Source organism: Megalopta genalis, chromosome 2, assembly GCF_051020955.1.
Source record: "Megalopta genalis isolate 19385.01 chromosome 2, iyMegGena1_principal, whole genome shotgun sequence".
Taxonomy (NCBI): Eukaryota; Metazoa; Arthropoda; class Insecta; order Hymenoptera; family Halictidae; genus Megalopta; species Megalopta genalis.
The window spans coordinates 13800374-13822267 of NC_135014.1; the positions used below are offsets into that span (position 1 = coordinate 13800374).

Genomic DNA, 21894 nt, shown 5'->3' on the forward strand with positions numbered 1-21894 from the left:
TTTCAAGTTTAAACTTTAAAGTCAAATCAACTAGGGGTCTACAGGAAGTATTAGATATGGGACTGGTTTGTCTTAGATCCTAAGCTTTAAGTTTTAGAGAGAAGAAAAGGAACGAGTACGCATCACAATCTTCATGACCATGGTCAAGGTTTCTGTAATCACCCAGAACCGGAATTGAAGATTTGTCCAGCCTGGTGGCGCCAGGAGAATTGACAGTTTTTGGAGGCGTACCTTTATTTATACAGGTGATTGCATGACCATTGATCGATCGCACAGATGTGTTTACGAAAATTTCTTGGGGCATTCCAAGGTTATAATACAAGTGGAAACGAAGTATCTGTCGTAAACAAGATCTATTTGTAATTTACACTAATACACTTTCTTCACACTCCAATGAGATTTCATTGATTGTCATTCGTAAGAAGAGGACGCTGTAATCAGTCTTCATTTTTAAGTAAGAGGATCAGCAACCTAAATCATTAATTTTTTACCGCATCGGTATTTCAGATCGATTGACAATGGATCTCGCATGGTGATTAGTCTATTTCTATATCTCATTTGTTTGTATTATTTTTGTATATTTTTTACATTGTTCATTATTCAAATGATTACATTCCACCATTCATACTTCCATACAATTAAACATGTTGAATTTGTCAAAGTTATTCGTCGGTATACATATTACATTTAAATGCAATTCCAATCATTGTTTTTACAATCAATTAAATAACATTTACTTTGAATTGAATAATACATATTCAATACATTTCTAACTTTATCTTAGGTTTATGAATTATGATTACAAGTAATATCACACATTGTACAACATATGTGGAACTGGTACATCGAGATAAGGACACAGTCGTTGGCTGTAGAGTTTCTTCTTAGAGCATAAAAGTTCACAAATACTTCAATACTTCACAGTTTTAATTTTTCTTCTTGCGCAATAAGTTGATTCTTTATTTTTTGCAGAAGCTCTTTTTTAACAGAATCTGGCACAAGCGTCCTTGCTTTGGTTGTGACCACGGAAAGTAGCTTATCATAAGTAATATCGTGGCCATGTTCTTTTATTAATTCCTTGCAGATTAATTTTACTTGATCCCTCCAACCACACTCAACCAAACGACGACGTAATAATTCCTTCAATCTAAAACAAAAATAGCAATATGGTAAGTTACTATTTTTGTACAACTAGCTGTAACAATTATGAAACATTTACAAGATTAAGAAGATAATACACCGAAAGCGTCGATTTATTGAATTAGTATTTAAATTATCGAGATCGTAACGCAACATTGAAATTGACAATCGATAAAATAACAAATACAAAGGTACTTACCCATCGCGATCACCAACCATCACTAGCCTTTGGTGCGGAGCAGTTTTCATTATGAATTTTTACTTGATTCACTTGACCTTGTTCAGAAAATTCAAGTTCTTCGAATTTTGTTGAGGAACAACTGCTTCGACAAACCCGGCACGCTGCAATAACAGAGAAGGTTATGTTGGGTTTTGTCTTGTTTTTCAGAACCATAACCTAACTTCGTCGTGCTCCATTTGCAAATCGTAAAATAACCAAGAAACAGTTCTTCTTTGAAACCTCATTAACATTTTTCTATAAGCGAATATTCTTCAGTTATAAGTTGACGTTTAATTTTGAAGAATTACATTTCCGATTGTATTGGTAGAATCTGTAGTACGGCGAATTTAATAGCATCGAAAATGTATCTACAGTTATATTCAAACATAAACTAGGATTTCTATCTAGGGTATCATTATATTATATATTAATTTATTCGTGTAAGTTTATTTGGTTAAAGTAACAAATGTGTTAAAGTTTAACTATTTTTTAGGAAATGGTTTCTGTAAGGGTGATTAATTATATTCCATTTAGGAGACTAGTAGCTGTCTCCAGTCTATCGAACGTACGTATTTCTTCTCATTACAACCCAATGTGTAATGTTTCACAAAGCGTATCGTACTGCACAAGGAAAACAGTCGTGAAGTCCAATGCCAACGAACAAGATAATAGGGTACAAGTTGGATTTGCGGAAGTAGGTAAATTTCATACAGGTATCCCTTTAAACGAGTCATTAAGAAGTCTGTGTTTCTTGATGTCGTTTGTATTTCAGTTAAAGAGAACACAAAATCTATTGGATATTTAAGCGTAATAATTGGTGGCATAGCGATCACAGGTTTAATGTTTTATATGATTTTCAATGAACTATTCTCCAGTAAAAGTCCGAATAACGTTTATAACAAAGCGTTGGAACGTTGCAAAAAAGAACCTAAAGTGATAGATGCTCTCGGAGAACCTATAAAAGCTTACGGAGAGGAGAATCGTCGTAGACGTCGTACACACGTTAGGTAGGTTCTTTTTGTATTTGCTTTAATCTTGCTTCGTTCAAACCTAAAATTTTTACAGTCATGCTACGTTTGTAAAAGACGGGGTGCAGCATATGAGAATGCAATTCTACCTTCAAGGTATAAGGAGACGCGGTACAGTGACATTAGAAGTACAAGAAGTGAGTAATTCCCGTGCGATTCCACGTATTTTAACTGTGTCTAACATGTGCAAATTGATTACAGAACGAAAAGGGCAATTACGTGTACAGATACCTGTACGTATTAGTGGACGACATAATGCAAACTACTATAAAGATAGAAGACAATAGAGCCGAATACAACATCCCCAACCACGATACGAGCTTTGATATAAATTGATATTTCCCACTCGCTCGAGTAGTCGATTTGATACGTTGTATACAGATGTGTTTGCAAGTAATCATTTGCGGCATTTAATATGAATATTCTTTTGCGAATAAAACCGTGATACTCAGGAAGAGAATGTGTTGTGTCTATTTTCGGCTAACGATATCTTACAATAGTCACGACTAATTGCGTATCCGATGCACGCCGCGGTTAGTCCCCGCCGAGGATATGACTAACAATTTTTCTTTTTAAAGCGAGCAACTCATTGAATAGTTCTGCTTCGGAAATTCACGGAATTCACGGATGGTTTTGTTTCGATGAAAGTCTTATCCGAGTTTGAAGTTCAAATGAGTCAACACAGAAAGTGTTTGCGCGACCAATGGTTTCCCGATAATTTTCCTCGATGAGACCACAGAGGAAGGAGAGCCTCGTTAGAATATGCCTGCCCACGTAAAAAAGTGCAGGCATCGTAGTCGTTAGCAGTCGCCTAAAAATTAAACGAAGGTTGAGCGCGGGATCTCGACAGTCGCTCATCAACTTGCGAGCAGATCGACGGAACGCGTGGTCTCGATCGGTTCGCGGTCGCGCTTAGAATGCCTCGTGATATCATCACCGGTTAGTCCATTTACCGGTGCTACCAGTTCTCCTTCTTTTTTCCATTTGTCATCGAACAAGGAGCGATCGGATAAATCGTTGGTCCCGCGAAAGCAATTCGAAATTGCCGTCGGCATCAAGGAAATCGTCCAGAAGCAGCGACTTTTTGCGCGCCGATGAATCGGTTGGTCTAGCTACACCAGATGCCCTTGATCGAACGATTACCGACGCGGGATCTAGGATTTGCTCGGCTCAAAGCCGAGCCGAGACCAAGATCATCCACGCGACATCCGACGAATCGATAGGTGCTCGAATCCCGGGCGCGCGACGCCGCCTTGCTGTATCTGCGCAAGCGAGAACTTTGACGGTTGTCGAGATGAGCGTGAAAACGTGCGAATGCCAGACGCAGACCGCGTACGCGTGGACTTGAAACTCCGAACACCGACGTCAGGAAAAACACCTGTGGAGAACGACCGCCACCGCGGATTTATCATCGAATCGAACAAACCGATCCGAAATGGGCAAGTGCGGCTGCTCGATTTTCTCGCGATTCAGAGCCGTTTTCAAACCCCAAACCGATGCAACAGATGGCTCGTCGGGTGCGACCTGCACCAAACCGGAGTGCTTGCCACGTCCACCCACCGTTTCAGGTAATTTTCATTTTAAATAACAACAGATTATCATCTAATTCCACCACGATTCTCGGTTAATTTGCTCGTGGAACTAATACAAACGATCGAACGTTCTCTTCCGTTTAGCTGGGATCTTTGTTCGATATTTATATCGAATTCGTAATCTCACGGTTAAAACTATGCGCGTGTTCGCTTCGAAAACGTTAACTTGAGAGCAATGGAAAGAAACGATTTATGGACAGATACATTGTATTATCCTCCTTACGTTGACCGCTGTCTCAGACAGAGCCGCACGCGGTTCATTCATTATAAATACCAACATGTGCAGTCTCGAAAGTGGTGGTTACTGAACGAAGAAATGTTTGAGCAATATATGCACAGCTGACAAGATAGAGCAGAGAGGATAAGCATAATTCTCACTCGTGAATTTTTTGGTATTCGATTATTATTATTATTACTGTTGACCGGAGATACTAAAAGGCATCCTCCATTTTTCGAAGTAACGCGACACGCCAGTCGGTATCTTTCTTTCCACGGTTATCGATAACCCGAGAAGTCAAAAGCCATCGTTTATACTTCTATTGCTACGATTTTTATCGAAACTGATAGATAAGCATGCTGTCCGATGACACCACGAGGTCAAACACGAGGTGCACGATGGAATTTCAATTTCCGCGGGCCTCTCGTCCCGCGCTCCTAGAAATGCCCTATTCTTCACCTGTCCGCCCGGTTCGTCTTTTAACCCGATTAACCTGCAACCGAACAAGGTTAATTGGCCATTTTGTTAAACGATATCACGGGCAGACGCGGCGCGAGGAGACGCGACGAAAGAAAGGGAACCGTACCGATGTAATTGTAGGGTCAAGCGAGTCGCACCCGAGATAAAACATCGCCTACGCTTTTCGCTCTGGCGCCGTGTCCCGGCCGATATCCCCGGCAAACGGATGGTCGGATTTCAGAATTTTCGTCGAAGCGAATGCAGCAATTTGGCAAAACAGGGCGCGGCTGGAGATCTCGTTGAAGACTCTACTCGCGTTACACGTGGCGGCTAAAATTTCACACACACACCGACGCGTTTCAAAAGCGATATCATGGGAATGGAATGTTTCATTAAGAGGCTTCTATTAATACACGTTTATAGTATTCGCTTTGGTAACTGGTAGCGGTCGGTACCGCGGCAAGGTTTTTCGAAATTTTCACCGCGGCGCCGTCACCTTTTCGTTCTTCCTGTTCCGTGTTGCGATAACGCCTATTTTAAGCAGCCCCGTGGCTCTATACCCGATACCCTCTCGACAACGTGTTTCCGATCATCTTTTCCCGGAGGGTTTGCGTAGCGCACCGAAATGCCGGCTTTTCTAGCCGGTGACGTCAGCCGCGGCGCACCGCCGCGTCGCCCAACTGTAACATCTCGCTAATTTGTTAAAGGCGCGTCAAAGTTTCGCCGAACAAAAGTTTCGACATCCTCGCAATCCTGACTGTGTCAACACGGGGCTCCGCGGCGGCATTCTTCTCGTTCGCATTGCCGGACGCGAGCGTGTCCCCGAGGCCGTCGTGCCGAAGAAATGTATTTTTTAATCTTGGTCCGACGGGCACGAAAACCGCGCGAACAACGCGGCACGAAAATTTCTGGCCGACGATACTTCACCAAGGAAAATAAACACGGGTCCGCGGCCAAATGGGGGATCTTCGCCTGTGGCGCCGCCGTCGCGGACGATGCTCTGCTCTCGGACGCGAACTCGTCGATTTCTCGTCGATCGCTCGCAAGTTTCGCCGCGATAACCTCAATTCTTTCCGAGTTCTGTCCTTAGAAACCGCCGACGACTCTTGCTCGCGAGAAGGAAGGCGAATACTGCAGCGTCTCGCATACCGCTGTATTTAGCAAGCCTCGCGACACCGTGAATCGTAATGAATGAAAGTCGTGTCGCGCGAACGGTGCCTTGACCGTTGGGCAAACGTTACGTAATCGCTCGTTGTGTAAACAAGTCGCATTATTCAGGCATTTCCCGAAAGGCGCGCGAAGTTCCGCGCGCTACCGGTTTCCCGGCCGATATCGATCCAGCGATCGCAACATGCTCGCGGACAACGTCGCGGGGACAGGACCTGCCTTGCGATTAACGCGCAGACACTGCGATTTGTTACGAGATGGATATCTTGCGAGTTCCGTGTTTGTTCGAGGCCCCCCGGCCATCGGCGTTTCCCGCCCGATACGCTAATAACAACACAGCGCGCGCGCGCATCGACAACCTCGAATGCTAATTTTATGCAACTGTCGTTGTTCGCGCGCCGAGCAAAACTCGTCGCGCAGGACTACGATCGATCGTTTAGCGCCGCAACGTTCAGCGTTGTCGCGCCGATTCCGATTTCGTTCTCTCCCCTTGAAGCAGGTCGCACTCCGATCGCCTGAAGAGAAATGGCGGAGAGTACAAGGGATTCAGGTTCACTCCGTCCGCGGTATAGTATTCTCTGCGTAACTGTCGAAAAGATCTCTATCATAACTGACGCAATTCTATATGAATATTTTATTATTATTATTTATTTATGGATTAAATAAACATTACAAAGAACACGATTTAATAACAGATTACAGTTACTCACAAAATTGAGCGTACACCTAAGTTGGCAACAATGATGATTGATGGGAAAATAAACGAAAACGGACATTTTCAAAGGTGAAAACACAATATATGCTTTATTTGGATATTTCAACAGGTAATTCTTTAAAGGAAAATTTAATGCTAAACGTAAAAATATACTCATCTCGTCGTTACATTATATTATACGAAAAGAACGAATTCAAACGTAATTTTGATGTTTTGTTCCGAAACTTTTTGCATTAATAATTACTTTTGAACGCCTAGGCATCGACTCGACTAGTTCTTTTGTTGTTAAACATTGAATATTCTTCCATGCCTTTGGTTTGTTTTTATTCTCTTATTTTTGAATTTATTCCATTTATGCGGGATTACTCTTTGCAGCACAGGCGACACAAAAGCAAAATCACGCGAGTATAATTGTCAAATGATTAGAAGAATATAGAAGGAACAAGAATAATGATAATAAGCGAGTAAAAAGGACGCAAGTATAGATACACAATACAATGAAATAAAATACGAGACAAAAATCGAGGAGTGAAAATACAATAAAATATAGATACAGTAAAATAAAAGAAATCGAAAGGAGAACAGAAAATCGGAAGAAGGGAATCGAAAGGAAACGCAGTAAACTCTACCATAACTGTCGCTCGGCAGACCCGAAGCTGGAACAGTTATGGACTGAATGACTGTACTGCATCGAATGTCAACGATTATTAAACACTGAGTTGTTTGCTCTGACGAAAGTAGCAGCGCACGTCATCGATCGTTGCGGATAATCTGGATTCTCGAACGATTGTGCGTGCACTTATACTTAGAGCTGGAGCGGATCCGTGGAACAGTTCTTGTAGGCGTGTTCGTGTCATAATTTCTAGGCGGTCGGCCGGCCGACTCACCGAAACACCGTCGGTTTCGTACGGAACCGGTTCGATCCGATCGAACCGCTGCTGGAGTACTTTGTAACGCTACGTCGTCGTTTGACACGATATTTATTACATAATTAGCCGGCCGGCCGACTATCGCACCCGTAATTACGCGATTAATCAATATTTACCGCTGATCGAGCCAGCGGGATATTATAATCGCGTTAATGGATTATCGTGGCGCAGAGTGGCCACAGCGACTGAGACTCTTCCGATTAGTCTTCGTTCTTTCGTCTGTCTCGCATTTTTTCGCCCGTCTTGCTTTCTTACGGTCGCGGTTCAAGGACCGATTTCGACTAGATCCGGCGTTCGGAGCTCCGTAATGCGAATCGTATCAAACATGGAAATCCCGGATGAGCAGATGCGCGATTCTCGCTTATCCGTTCGACGATCGGATGAGTCGTTGCCGCAGTCTTCGCCCTTTCACGTTCTCCTCGGTAAGTTGGACCGCGATTCTTTTCTTCGAATTCGTGATACTTTCCTTGAAATTGTTTGATTTCTTTATTTACGGGCGAGATAACCCTTCGGCTTACAATACACAGGTATTGCAGAATTTCGTGCGAACGGCGTTTAAAAGAACGAAGAGATTGGAGACCCACAATTGGAGACTGATCGCTGTGCCTTTGGTTTGTTTTTATTCTTTTATTTTTGAATTTGTTCTGTTTATTCGGGATTACTTTTTGCAGCACAGGCGACACAAAAGCGAATGATGATAATAAGCGAGTAAGAAGGACGCGAGTATAGATACAATACAATGAAATAAAATACGAGACAAAAATCGAGGAGTGAAAATACAATAAAATATAGATACAGTGAAATAAAAGAAATCGAAAGAAGAACAGAAAATCGGAAGAAGGGAATCGAAAGGAAATGTAGTAAACTCTACCATAACTGTCGCTTGGCAGGCCCGAAGTTAGAACAGTTATGGACTATTAAGTTTATTAAGGGGACATGATCATAGTCGTAAGATGACATGGGGAGGCCCAAACGAAGGGATATTAGGCGCAGAAATCGGTGTTGAGTTTCAATCAAACATTATTGGTAAAGTGACCAAATAGCAGAGCAGTACTCGGGACGTGAGCGTGCACAAGTGTAAAGTAAAGGATAATTGACAGCACAGTGAACTCTTCCTAATTGACGCTCAGCTTGTAAACAAAAATGGACAAGTTGAAGAGAGGAGAATGATTATTCGAGCCTTGCGGCTCGTTTTATAGTTACCGATTGTCAGCAACTATGAAAACGAGTCGCAAGCCTCGAATAATCGTATCCTCCCTCTTTCCAAATTGTCCATTTTTGTTCTCAAGCTGAGCAACAATTGGAGATAATTTACTGTACTTCAGTGGCTAACAAAAGTGTTCGTACACCTTTTAAAACGCAATAACTTTTTCAAAACTCGACTAAACGATTTGAATTTTTCTTTTAGATGATAATTTTTAGATGATAATTTTTAATTTAAAGTTTTGCTATTACTTGGAGTGACAAAGGAAAATGAAAAACTGTCGTTTTTTTAACTTTTTTATCCGAGCCTATAACGAAAATTTAGAAAATGCCTCTCGTAGATCTCGGTTTTAAAAACGAGAGTTTTTATTTTCTTTCGTCATCTCAGATAATAGCAAAATAAAAAAAAGAAAAGCATTTTAGTCATCGTCTAGTAGACCAGTCCCTCTATCACCTAAAAAAAGATACAAGTCACTCAGACCAGTGTTAAAAAAGTTATTTTTTTAATAGACGCACGAACACTTTTGTTCCACTGTATGCAAATGAATACATTTCAAGTATAATCATCGAGACATTATTGCTTCCGTGTAGTAATCGGAACCCATGAAGCGAAACTTGCTTATTGCAATTGACTCGGACACGCGGATTATACACCTTTGAGCTTGATCCCATCCGTAGTACTCGGCCTCCGCGACTTTCCACCGAGTCGCTGATCGAACAAACCGGCCCTTTGGCGAAACGTAAGCGCTTACGAGGAATCGGCGTGTCCGCGAAGCAAATGACTCGTTAAGCGTCGGCAGATAAATTACCAGGCATAATTGACAGAATGAAAAGTAGGCGACACCTACTGCTACCAAAGTCATCGATGACACCATGTATGGCCGCGCACGCAGATGCAGAAACGGCCTTGACGGCTCTCCTAGAATGCAGCAACCCAACCGACGCGCACCTCGCTTAATCCCGACCCCCGGCGACGCGTTTCCTTCCTCCTCGCGTTTTCGCAAGACGAGACGCCGCGCCGCGGAAGCGCGATTTGTCAGTGATTTCGCGGAACTCCTGGACGACATCGAAAGACTTCAACGCCACTGTCATCGATGGACTCAGTCTTTCGTTCGTTTTCATGGGACGACGAGCTTGCCGTCGCCGATCCTCGAACAATGTTTTATAGATTTTACGACCGCTACCGGCCCTTCAACGAGGCCCACCGCTTCAGGCCGTTCCCGTACCGGTTCTACTGTGAGTGTTCTCGATTTCCCACCGTCGCCGATCATGCTACAAATTTTTTTCATCCGTCACGCATTGTCACTCGCGTTCATCTGTCGAAAGGCGAACCTTTTGGAAGAGAAACTTTTTGTCGAAAGATCGTTTGGCTGCGACCGCCTTGCCACGTCGATGCGAGGCAACCCTTGCTCCGCGAGATCCGCGAAAACTTTTCTTCTAATTAATAAGTAATAATAATTGACTTCGGTGAAGTTTTCGATATGCGTGTATCAGTGTTTTATAATCGTAGTGACGTAAATTACATTTTCCTCATTGCGAGAAACAAGGTTTGTTACCGTTTATTAATATGTTGTGTATTGCTTATATTAATATCTGTATTGTTTATCGATCAACTTTATTGTTAAGATAATTTAGAGCCAAGTTATCTTGTACCAAGTTTATCATTTACTTCATTTGTATTTTAAACATTTTGGCATATACAGATTAAATCTTAATACGCGAGTCAACATTTTCGAAAATGCCATCTACGCCACTATGATTCTAATCTATTTATATGTGCGTCGGTTATGTAATCTCGGTGGCAAAACTGTTTCTATTAGATTAGTAGAGAGGTTGGACGCGTAAATAGCTTCATTTAACCAACATCTACAAAGCACGATATGTAAATTTCTTTACACACTCAGATAAAACTGTTTCGACGCATTATTTTTCAATTGTTGCATGATTCCAATCAATTGCAATTTTTGCACAATATTTATTCGCATATCGACTACTAATTAATACCATGCTATATCAATACCATGTATTTTTTACTAAATTGGCGCATTACCCCTAACTTGTAAAACAAACGGATTCTACTAAATTTTAAATTCAATCTACGCAATTTTATAAAAACTTCATAATTCCAACAATAAATTCACACCGCTATACCAACCCTTGGACGGTAGACATTTTTGAGTAATTATAGCTGCCTTGGCTGGATCCATTGAAATCTTTACGATTAACATTCACTTGTATGTTTTTTAAACCCGTTTTATCGAGATCAAAGTTAATCCTTTTATTCGACTCGATGCTAATAGTTGATAATTACAAATGACTGCCACGAAATCAGGATTTACATGGAATCTTTGTAACTAATTTTAGACCAATCAAACGAATCCTCGATGGTTCTCCATCTAGCTGAATTTAAGGGAATAATAACAAATCTATGTCCTTCGAACATCTAAAAAAAACGTTCAATTCGTTCGGTCCGATTTTACAAAAGTTATTCGAAAGTTTTACAAAGTGAACACACGGACATTTTCTATCGAGAATAAGTGTACGGTATTGTTTCGATGCTGGCCGTTCATCGTTTGCCTGGACGATACTAAATGCGTTTGCCGCGTTTAGGGGAGGATTTCGACGTTCCCGTATTGACGGTCGCGGACGTGGATCCGTGTCTGGCGGAGAATGGGGTGAACCACAGGACATCCAGATACGATTTGATGGCCCGACAGGACGACGATGCCAGGCTGGTCGTCAGACGCGGCCAAGAATTCTACGTGCACCTCAGCCTATCGAGAGACTACGACCCGAACATCGACGGTATCTCGTTGGTGTTCACGGTGGACGGCGTCAAGAAGCCGCAGCTCGGCCACGGAACGCTGGTCCCAACGCCGGTCCTCTATCCGGGCGACGTTTCCGACGGACCCTGGCGAGCCACCATCGACGCGATCTCAACCAATTTTCTTCGTTTGAAGGCAAGCTTCGTTACGCCGACGAAATCATCGAGCCGATCTCAACCGTTCTTTGTCTCGTGCCCGTAGATCGTTCCAAATGCGAACGCCATCATAGGGAAATGGAGGATGGACATCGACACCAGGAACAAGAACTTGGACGGAGCTGTGAGCTTCTCGATGAGGCATCCGTTCTATCTCATCTTCAATCCGTGGTCCGAAGGTAATTAAACGTCGACGATCCTTGCCAACGGTTTTTAGGAACAGCGAAAGTTAATTAAGAGGGTGGGGGAGGTTCGTGCGAAACCGTGAAACGGGAGGCGATATTCGGCAATTTTTTAACAACATAAAATCTCGATGAAATTCATCGCCGCTTTGTACATATATTCTTTAAGATTTCGAGACACAAAATGTTTTTTTTTCGTTAGATTTTATCGACTTTTAACGAAACGGTACATGTTAATCCTTGCGGACCTCCCCGTCGAGAGAGCAGTCCAGCATTTTTTCCTTTGATTTAGAACGAGAAATCAAACGACATTTGACATCCTTCGCAATAATAATCATTTAAACTATGTTCATCGTATAATTAAGTTAGAAGTTTATGGCAAAGATCATTTCTTTTTGCGTCTAAAGTCGCGTATAGTTTATACGGTGATATATTTGTTCAAAAAATACATTTTTAATAAACGCGCAGATTAAATTCGAAATGCAGTAAATCGCGGTACGTACAATAAAAAACCCTTTAGGGTGCAGATAATTTGACCAGTTTATGACGCGACCGAAAACGAAACTATCTTAGCAGTGACCATTTCCAGCGCATACAATTCAGTATTTTAGATAATGCATGTTCCTTTTCTTCGGAACATTTTCTTTTCGATTTGTCGTGCTGCTTTCACTTTTATCTAGAAAAGAAAAACAACCGTAACAAGTAATTCTCGAATCGAAAAATTGAACGACATTTTATATACAAGGCGTCCCAAAATTATGGTATTTCCTTACCGAAAATGCAATCCGCGGCTTCGTTTACGAATTATTAACGAAAAGACACTGACCAATGAGAGACGACTGGCGCAAATCTGCCGAGCCAATGAACAAAAGGCGGATCGGTCTGCCTTGCGCCAACCGATCTCGCCTCCTATTGGTTATTGGTGAATAACTCGTAAGCAAAGCCACGGTTTGCACCTCCGCCGAGGAGAAAGTTATCTCGTACGAATTCGGCAACCCCTAATTCCCAGGAAATACCATAATTTTTGGGACAGCCTGCATAAATCGACGCAAACGAAAAATATGATTTTGCAACGTTCCAGAGGACGCGGTGTACCTGGAAGGTGAGGATCGCCGGCAGGAGTACGTGTTGGCCGAGGACGGGCTGATATGGCGTGGAAGTTACAATCGGCTGCGGCCAACGGTGTGGAAGTACTCGCAGTTCGAGCAGCACATATTGGACTGCGCGTTGCATTTGATGACCAAAGTCGGGAAAGTTCGGATCTCGGGCCGAAACGATCCCGTGGTGATATCCCGCAATTTGTCCGCCGCCGTGCGTATCCGTCGAATCGCTCCCGGCCCGATTATCTTCGATCGATTGCGAACGATCCCTCCGTTTTGATCGCTTCAGGTGAACTCCCCGGACGACAACGGGGCGGTGATGGGCAACTGGTCCGACGATTTCGGGGGCGGCACGCCGCCGACCAAATGGCTCGGCTCCCAGAAGATTCTGCAACAGTACTACGAGACCAAGAAGCCGGTCAAGTACGGACAGTGCTGGGTGTTCGCCGGGGTGCTGGCCACCGTCTGCCGCACCCTCGGACTCCCTTGCCGCGTGGTCACCAATTATGCCAGTGCCCACGACACTCAGAACAGTTTGACCGTCGACTACTTCGTGGACACCGAGGGCAGAGTGATGGAGGAGCTCAACAGCGACTCGATATGGCGAGTAGATAGAGAAGCGTCTTTAAACCGATCGGTAAACCGCGGCTTTTCATGCAACACATCAATCGTCCGCATTCGGTGCAGCGGACAGGAGTCAGTTAGATTTTTTATTTTCATTGTTTGTTCGCTTAATGGCTGCCTTTAGGTTTTGGATCACTTCCAAAGCTCATACAACTTCGTTACGTAACTAAGATCTATGTATACTAAATTACCTATACTCTAAAAATAACAATGAAAACAATGTCTAACCACCGATAGAAACGATCGAGGTTCGATTGTACTTAAACTTAGTCTTTTGTTTGATTCCAGTATCCTAACGTTCTATTTTCATTAGCAACATGGCTCGTCCTCTTTCTCCTTCCCTTCCTCCCACAACCTGTCTATTCCCCAAGCTTATCTTCACCTTCCTCCTTTCTTCTTCTTTCTCTTTCTCGCAGTAACCATCTAATTGCTTTCGGGCCTTCCAGGAGTCAATATAACCTTTACTTCAAATGATCTCAGGGATTCCACATTTCCCGGAAATACCATAATTTTGGGACACCCTGTATATATAATAAATAATAATATATATTATTATTATGGTATTTCCAGGAAATGTGGGGTCCCTGGGATTGCTATATATATATAATATAATAAATATAATAATAATATTATTATTATTATTATATTATTAATATATAATATAATACAATATAATAAATAATAATAAATAATCTCCGACACTCGGGCTCCGCCGTTCGGCTCCTTCCCTAACTGATTTTTAGTCGTTCGCAAATTAATTTTGCTACAACTTTCGTTCGATTTCCATCGTAGGAATTTCCACGTGTGGAACGAGGTGTGGATGCAGCGATTGGATTTGGCACCGGATTGCTCCGGTTGGCAGGTGATAGATGCAACACCTCAAGAACTCAGCGACGACGATACGTACCGTTGCGGCCCGGCCTCCGTCGCGGCCGTGAAAAAGGGCGAGGTGCTTCGTCCTTACGACAACGCTTTCCTCTTCGCCGAGGTAAACGCGGACAAAGTGTTCTGGCGGTACAACGGGCCGACGCAGCCCCTGAAGCTGATTCGGAAGGACGTGGACGGGTGGGTCTCGATTTTGATACAATTTACGCGGAACTTTCTTTACCTCGTTTCCACGTTCCAGGATCGGGCAATTTATCAGCACGAAGGCTGTCGGACAGTGGGCGAGGGAGGACATCACTCATGCCTACAAGTATCCCGAAAGTAAGCCTGCGGATATTCCTCTTAATCGTGTCTAATGCATTTGCGGATATACTGGCTGAACAAAATCGAGTAACGAAGATCAAGTAACAAAGATCGAATAACAAAGACCAAATAACAAAGATCGCATAACGATAATCATACAACAAGGATCAAATAATAAGGTTTAAATAATGAATATCGTGTAACAAAGATTAAATAATAAAGATCAAATAACAAAGATCACATAATAAAGATCACATAACAAAGATCAAATAACAGTAATCGTACAACAAGGATCGAATAACAAAGACTAAATAACAAGGATCGAATAACAAAGACCAAATAATAAAGATCAAATGACAAAGATCACTTTGAATATTTTACTTGTTTCTGATAATGTGAAAAACTGTCGAATGGAAATATTGTTTGGCTTTGACATTGTTTGCTAACCGTTTTCGATAAGTATCATCATGACAAAGAATGTAGCCATTTCTATCTATTTTTATCGCAAGTGCATAAGATTCGCGTCTGCAACCCCTAACACAGCAACCATTCTTTCCGCAGGATCGGAGGAAGAGCGGGCTGTCATGCTGAGGGCGCTGCGTCAGAATCAATCCTCGTTCAGCCGGTATTACTTGAACGAGGAGTTTAACGACATTATGTTCGATTTCGAGCTTCGAGACGATATCGTGATCGGACAACCGTTCAGGTACTTCTCGCATTTTTCATTCTCGAGGTGTATACATATACATATAACTTTGTCGGTAAAACGAATCCCTGCTTTCGCGCTTCCAGCGTCGTGTTGATGATGAAGAATAGAAGCCAGGACATCGAGTACCGGGTCTCCGTGATCCTGAGGGTCGAGACGGTGACGTACATAGGTCGGACCGGCGACCCGGTCAAGAGGCTGAACGTCGATCGTCTGGTGAGACCGGGAGCCCTCGAAGAAGTACGTCTGAACGTGACTTGGGAAGAGTACGGTCTTCGATTGATGGACCAGTGCGCGTTCAATATCGCCTGCCTGGCCACCGTCAAGGACACCAATTACGAGTACTTCGGCCAGGACGATTTCCGCGTGAGGAAGCCCGACATTAAAATCGTGGTACGTATTTTCGCACAATAGCCGGGGAAGCGGTTATTTCTGGCCAAAACGTCGATTTCTTAAATTTTATGTTAAACAAAATGTCTTCTTTCCTTCGAAGCGAGAACCTGTTGAAGCTTCAAAATCCAAAATATTAATTCTTTTACTTTACGAGCCGGCATAACGTTATAAAAAAGAACAACAACTTCGAGTCGAAACTGAAATTAATTATATTTGTTATTCCTTAGAGAATTTTAAATGCAAAGTGTCCAACACATTTTTGTACATGTCAACAACCACATATCATTTTGCATTTCATAGGAATTGTTTGACTCGTGAAGAGAAAATATCAAGTTTTTAACAATTTTTAATAATTTGATATTTTAGAAAGCTTATAAAAAATTGATCAGAAGCGATAGGATATGGGGCATTATTTATATGAAAGTTCGCGCTATTGTTGACACGCGCGCGCAACCCTTAAGCACAATTTCCTGCAATTTTGGATTCGACGCGTATTTTTTACAGGCGGACGTTCGAAATGTGACTTTCAACGATTTTTCACACATTTTCGACTAATCTATGTTTCTTGTAATCGACTGAAACAACTTTTACTTTCCATAATGATCCGCAGTCTAATAATAACGTTGTTAGGACCGACCCGTATATATTTTCGACTTTACAACATTGTAGGCTGGTGCCAAAAAACGAATTTAATGACCTGCTGCACGATAAACCATGTAACAACGCTAAAATAATTTTGCACCCGACAAACGAGTTTCCAGCCTACCGAGCAACGTTGCTCGGCCGCCTTCTCGCGAGCTGAAAATGAAACTCTGGACATGTTGGCAGATCGAAGACGAGCCGCGGGTCGGCGAAACGTTGCACGCCCGAGCCAAGTTCAGGAATCCGTTGCCCATACCGCTGAGGAAGTGCAGGTTCCTGATCGAAGGTCCCGGGCTGGTCGAGCAGCTGAAGCTGAAGCTGGCGGAGCCGGTGGAAGTCGACGCGGAGGCCGAGTGCTCGTTCTCCATGGTGCCGAAGTTCGAAGGTCGCGCCACGATCGCCGCGAAATTCTATTCGAGGGAGCTCGAGGACGTGGACGGGTTCATCAACTTCATGGTGAAGCCGGCGACCGCGAACGGCGAGTAACGCGGCCCAGCTTCTCCGAATGTACCAGCGTGCTTCCACAAAGATCGCCGAGTCTCGTAGTATTTATTTCTGTTACTCTGCACGCGGTAAATTCTCTCCGATCGTTCCTCGGTTTGTAAACGAAAATGAACAATTTGGCGGACTGTCGACGACAATGAAAAAACAAACCGCGAGACTAATCGCATCCACAGTTCCTAAAATTCTCCATTTTCGTTCGCAAGCTGAGGGACAATTGCGGAGAATTCACCGTGCTTGGATAGCGTGCCGGCGAGACGGCACTGCGTCGTCGCCGACGTCGACGTCGACGCGTGCAGCGGACGCACGGAGAGCGGCGGAGGCGACGGAACGAATGGCATACCGGTTCGGAACAGGCTTCTGCGTTCGGCCGCGATAAAAAATTCAATCGGCAGTGGACTACCTGAGCGGCGCGGATAGCTCGGACTACCGGCTACACGGTGCACGGTGCACGGAGCACGGTGTGCACGGTGCGATATTAACGAGCGGCAGCCGTGGACCGCTCTGCGTCGAACGCGCGATTATTCCGAATGGGAGAAGGACGGCCGCGGAGCGGATCGAACGGGAGGAGAAGACGGAGACGGCGATGATGAGACCCGGCGAGTCGCGACGATCGTGACGCGAGCCATGCATCACCATCTGGGAAAATTAATGGTGAAATATGGCGGACGACGAACGGCCGCGATGCTAGGAGCAGATCCGAGAGGAGGCTCGAACGAAAACGAGAGCAAACGGTTCGATGTTTCTCTTGGTATCGGCCGGATACCGGCGATGGCGAGATGGCGAGATGGCGATGGCGACCATGGTTCTATAGTCCCGTGGTATGCGCGCTCTCCGCTCTCGGAATCACTTACGGACAAGGTAATATTTTTGTGGCGGGTCTCTCGTCTCGATTACGGGGGAACCGAGGGGAAGGGAGCGCAACGATAAGCTGGTAGCAAGTGAAGACGAATACGAGGATCGTATAAGGAAGAAGAAAAATGGTAAACGAAAGGTCAGAGCCGAACGACAGGCACGGGAACGGTGGGCGAACGAGCGGAGAAAGAGAGAGAGCGCGAGAGGAAGAACGATACAGAAGATAGCAGTGAGATATGTCTAAATACATAACCGTGACACGTGATGGACGTGTTGCGGCCCCTGTCTACAGGGGTCTCGGACGAGAGAGAGAGAGCCCACGGGGCCCGTACCCGATCTCCATTTGGATCCACGGGATTCTGGACTCGGCACCCTGCTACGCGCTATGCATCAACACCCAAGATCCATCCCATTATACCTCATCAAAATAACAAACACGCCTTCCATGCTAAACCAACATTCTTTTGTTCCCATCGAATCCCAGGATCCATCAGAATCGCCGCGAACGGCGCGTCAGTGACGTATATGTTTTCGTGGAGCCGTGCCCGGTGGCCATAGGGGGTCCCGTAGGCCCGCGATGCCACGCAACTATCCGAGAAGATATCGTGAAATATTGTCCAATGGCGGGAGGTCGATCCAGCTTCCCGAAACTTCTTCAACCCCGAGTTTCAGATCCCTGTTCGCGGTGGATAGCGGACCCGGTTACCCTCGGGTCACCGACGTTGCCGCGTTTGGCCTGTTTTTCGACGTAATTTCTTTTCCGATTAATAATATAATTCGGACATAGCTTTGTATTTATCGAATGAGACGTTATGAAATGTTCGTATTCACAAATACACGGAATGAAGGAATAAGAAGATTCGGAGGCACAGGATCCGGTCGATTCGCACAGCAACCGGCTTCGCTACCCTTGTCTTTCTTCGAGGCATTCGCTCCGCTGCGATTGGTAGACTGCCTTTTTACGCAGAGACGAATTTTTATGCGATGCTAAAATTCTCTGCATTAATTACAAGATACGTAAACGTTGATTTCTCTTCTTAAACCTCGGAGTTGGAGTTACGAAAGTTCTCTATCGAAACTCTGTCGGATCCATCAAATTCAAATTCTAATTTTACGACTGGCATCTCTAATCGTCAACCCTTTGCACTCGTATGACGACCTGGGGGCACCGGTACAAATTGCTACATCGCTTTTTAAAGCGATTTTTGCATTGTTAAGTTAGTTTATATTTAACGAGTTGTTAAAAGTGTAAGTACCGCGCATATTGAAAGAGATAGTTTAGCTTTGATCTTAAAATAGCTTCGAGTGCAAGGGGTTAATTATTAATTTCGATCTCGATAAAATTGATTTGGAAATATACAGGGTATCTCAGCCGAAGGGGGCCACTTAAATTGTCTCTGTTATTATCGAGATACTTTCGGAGATTTCAGGGTCACCTTCACTTTTTTAATCAGAATCATATAATTATGTATACATTAGTTGATGCAGTTCGACATTTTAATATAGTAATAATAATATATAAAAATGTTTGTAAATAGCGATCCGTTTGTTTGTGTCGCGTATTCTGTATAAGTTAATGCACATATACGTAAGGGCAAAATCTGTCGGTAAAATATATCGCACAAAATACGCGTTCATATAACCGAGAGTCCGGTCGAACCGAGTATAGATAATAGAGGTTCGCTTCGAAGTTCAAATAACAGAGTGTCCGACCTCGAGCCGTTCATAAAATAGAGGTTCTACTATAATATGTAAGTAGATTGCGGATGTTAATGCAAAATGAAACTTGTCTTTGTTAATTGCTAGATGCAGAAACTACATAAACGTTTCCTTTTTTTTTAATAAATGTAAAGAGTTGATAATGATGCAATAATATTTTCAAATTGTTTATTTTGCATTTGATTTATACATTCTTGGTATAAATGCATAAAATCCGCAATCTAGTAACAAGAAATGTTCGCCGTCGCGAAGTTAATAATTGTAACGAGTTCAAAAATCATCTAACGTCATTTCTAAATTTTTCAAATATTTATATTCTTTTCAGTTCAGATCATTCACCATTTAAATATTATTAATTAATATTTAGCGTACAATTTCGATGTTTACAACTGTTTCTTGCTTCCGTCCGTTTACAAGTTGTGCTTTTCGATGTCGAAAACGTGCTCTACAAGAACCAACAGAGACAGAAAACCCGTTCCATCCCTTAAACTAGCATTTCGGTTTCCATCCGCGTCTCTAGATGACAGCACCGCCCTCGATATCGCGCGCTGTGGTTCCCAAAGATTCGTGGATCCTCGACTTTTCGAATAAATGTATCTAAGAGAGGCGTGCATCTACGATTAAATTATTTTTCCCGATTTTATTTTATATTAATTAAGACACTCTGCTTTCCTCCTCCTCCACCTGTCCCTCCATTTCACATTTTATCCAGTTTTTAACTATTTTTATTTTCTGATATCTTGTTTCAAATAATTACCAGACTGCGGATCTCTATATGCGAAATAAGAATCGACAATCATAATTTTTAATCGGATTAAATGCTTTTACTGGCTTTAATCATACCTAGTCATTTTTGTCATAAATATATATAAAATCTCGGTCTAGTAATTACCGTTAACTCAATTCTGTATTTGCCTTTAGTAGCAGCTCCTGCTCGATTTTTCATTCCTTACAGATCTTAATCGTGCTCTATAAATATTTCTAATTTAATAATTCTCATTTCCTCATTTATCCACCACTTTGCAGTTGACACTGCCATTTCTCCGACATTTACGCTTCTAATAGAATCAAAATCGCATCGATCTTCCATCTCGTTTGCGCAATATTTTTTCATTTCTTCCTCCGTATCTTCTTCTCTCAATTCCAGCTCTCTTGGAATAAAATTTAACAATGAAAAATATCGCCTTCTACCGTCGCGTCGCGAGTTTCGATAATCACATGAATGAACATAATTCAATGAACATTGAATTATTGAACCTTTGCACGCGGAAACATTTTAACACGTATTTCCATTTTCTGTGATTTACAATTAGTGCACTTTATGCAAATTGAGCCTTGTGACGCATACAATACTTTTCACAGCTTCGTGAATCTAAACAACTTTGGTAATATGAAAATTATTTTGGAACGTGATGAAACAATTTTTCAGCGGTGCCTTGGAGTCACCACTCGAGTGTAAAGGGTTAAATTCCCGTGCGGCTCATCGATAACAGAATAATTTGATACTTCGACACGTTCGCGCGACGTAATAACACAAATAAAGAGCTGATAGATTTTATTATTATTATTTTACTGCACTGTCCATAAGAAGAGTATATACAAATCGTCGGACGTACAAATCAAGTTGAGCAGATAATTATTATTCAAATGTTCCATCTGTATTAGAAATAATGATAAATGCATTTTTACTACATTTTATTTTATCGTATTTTTAAAAAACCAACGTTTGTATAAATTTTGAACGTTTACATATTTTCAACGTAGCATTTCTGGACACCAAAGTTTATACGAATATTTTTCACCACTCGTAAGTTCGGTCACAACCTTTCTGTACACCCAGTATAGAAAAAAAAGAGAAAACGTGCTTTGGAGATATTTTGCTATTTCATACCAAATAGTATTATCTGGATAATGCAATACTGACATAGGATCTTTACATGTATAAGGCAAAAGCATCGATCACCATATTATGAAATTACCAAAATACCATATCACCATAATTCACTTACCAAATAATTGGTACCAATAATAACCAAATAATAATTCAATTACCAAAATACCAAATCACCATAATCACAACATTAAATTGCTTTCTTCTTTAATCTTCATTATTTAGACATATCTCGATATTGAATTAGCGACATGTGTATGTATCTCTCTACAGAAACTACCCCCGACATTCTATTTAGCAACACGTTCGAGTCGTTATTTCTCACAAAATTAGCAGACCCGATTAAAGAGCTGGAAGAGTCGTAAGCGTAATAAAATGATTGCGACGTCGGTTTCATCGGATCGTGGACGATCGATGCTTCCCGGAACGGGGAAAACACTGAG

At 42.6% G+C, this 21894-nt stretch overlaps 3 protein-coding genes and 1 long non-coding RNA gene across 7 annotated transcripts; 2 read left to right on the forward strand and 2 right to left on the reverse strand.

Moving 5' to 3' along the window:
- Positions 1-557: 557 nt before the first annotated feature.
- e(y)2 (enhancer of yellow 2) lies at positions 558-1530 on the reverse strand. The gene is made up of 2 exons (XM_033468313.2): positions 1340-1530; positions 558-1147 (listed from the first exon to the last, which is right to left on the reverse strand). The coding sequence occupies exons 1-2, from the start codon at positions 1387-1389 to the stop codon at positions 919-921; spliced, it is 279 nt and encodes a 92-aa protein (XP_033324204.1). The 5' UTR covers positions 1390-1530; the 3' UTR covers positions 558-918.
- On the forward strand, positions 1031-2848 carry LOC117219283 (mitochondrial import inner membrane translocase subunit Tim21). Of its 2 annotated transcripts, none has more exons than XM_033468309.2 (5): positions 1031-1169; positions 1854-2058; positions 2133-2367; positions 2426-2525; positions 2590-2848. In XM_033468309.2, the coding sequence occupies exons 1-5, from the start codon at positions 1167-1169 to the stop codon at positions 2722-2724; spliced, it is 678 nt and encodes a 225-aa protein (XP_033324200.1). In that variant the 5' UTR covers positions 1031-1166; the 3' UTR covers positions 2725-2848. The 2 variants fall into 2 exon arrangements, with proteins under 2 accessions (XP_033324200.1, XP_076374683.1); XM_076518568.1 differs by lacking the exon at positions 1031-1169 and adding an exon at positions 1631-1769.
- LOC117219286 (uncharacterized) lies at positions 2108-6035 on the reverse strand. Its single transcript, XR_004489985.2, has 2 exons — positions 4784-6035; positions 2108-4690 (listed from the first exon to the last, which is right to left on the reverse strand). It is a non-coding gene; the product is annotated as an uncharacterized LOC117219286 (long non-coding RNA).
- Positions 3199-20198, forward strand: Tg (transglutaminase). 3 transcript variants are annotated; one of them, XM_076518563.1, is made up of 14 exons: positions 6239-6389; positions 6519-6647; positions 6914-7889; positions 7995-8078; positions 8139-9906; positions 11281-11630; positions 11697-11829; positions 12914-13143; positions 13222-13535; positions 14349-14621; positions 14683-14762; positions 15306-15450; positions 15537-15843; positions 16672-20198. In XM_076518563.1, the coding sequence occupies exons 5-14, from the start codon at positions 9765-9767 to the stop codon at positions 16969-16971; spliced, it is 2274 nt and encodes a 757-aa protein (XP_076374678.1). In that variant the 5' UTR covers positions 6239-6389; positions 6519-6647; positions 6914-7889; positions 7995-8078; positions 8139-9764; the 3' UTR covers positions 16972-20198. The 3 variants fall into 3 exon arrangements, with proteins under 3 accessions (XP_033324174.2, XP_076374678.1, XP_033324173.2); XM_033468282.2 differs by having other exon boundaries at positions 8144-9906; XM_033468283.2 differs by lacking the exons at positions 6239-6389; positions 6519-6647; positions 6914-7889; positions 7995-8078; positions 8139-9906 and adding an exon at positions 3199-3956.
- The last annotated feature ends 1696 nt before the right edge of the window (positions 20199-21894 follow it).

Bases quoted from the DNA above. Each gene is read 5' to 3' on its own strand.
- Tg (XM_076518563.1), top strand. From the start codon at position 9,765: ATGGACTCAGTCTTTCGTTCGTTTTCATGGGACGACGAGCTTGCCGTC. The intron at 14,622-14,682 runs GTGGGTCTCGAT...TCCACGTTCCAG, and splicing joins ATTCGGAAGGACGTGGACGG to GATCGGGCAATTTATCAGCA. The intron at 15,844-16,671 runs GTACGTATTTTC...ACATGTTGGCAG, and splicing joins AGCCCGACATTAAAATCGTG to ATCGAAGACGAGCCGCGGGT.
- LOC117219283 (XM_033468309.2), top strand. The intron at 2,059-2,132 runs GTAAATTTCATA...TTTGTATTTCAG, and splicing joins AGTTGGATTTGCGGAAGTAG to TTAAAGAGAACACAAAATCT. The intron at 2,368-2,425 runs GTAGGTTCTTTT...AAATTTTTACAG, and splicing joins AGACGTCGTACACACGTTAG to TCATGCTACGTTTGTAAAAG.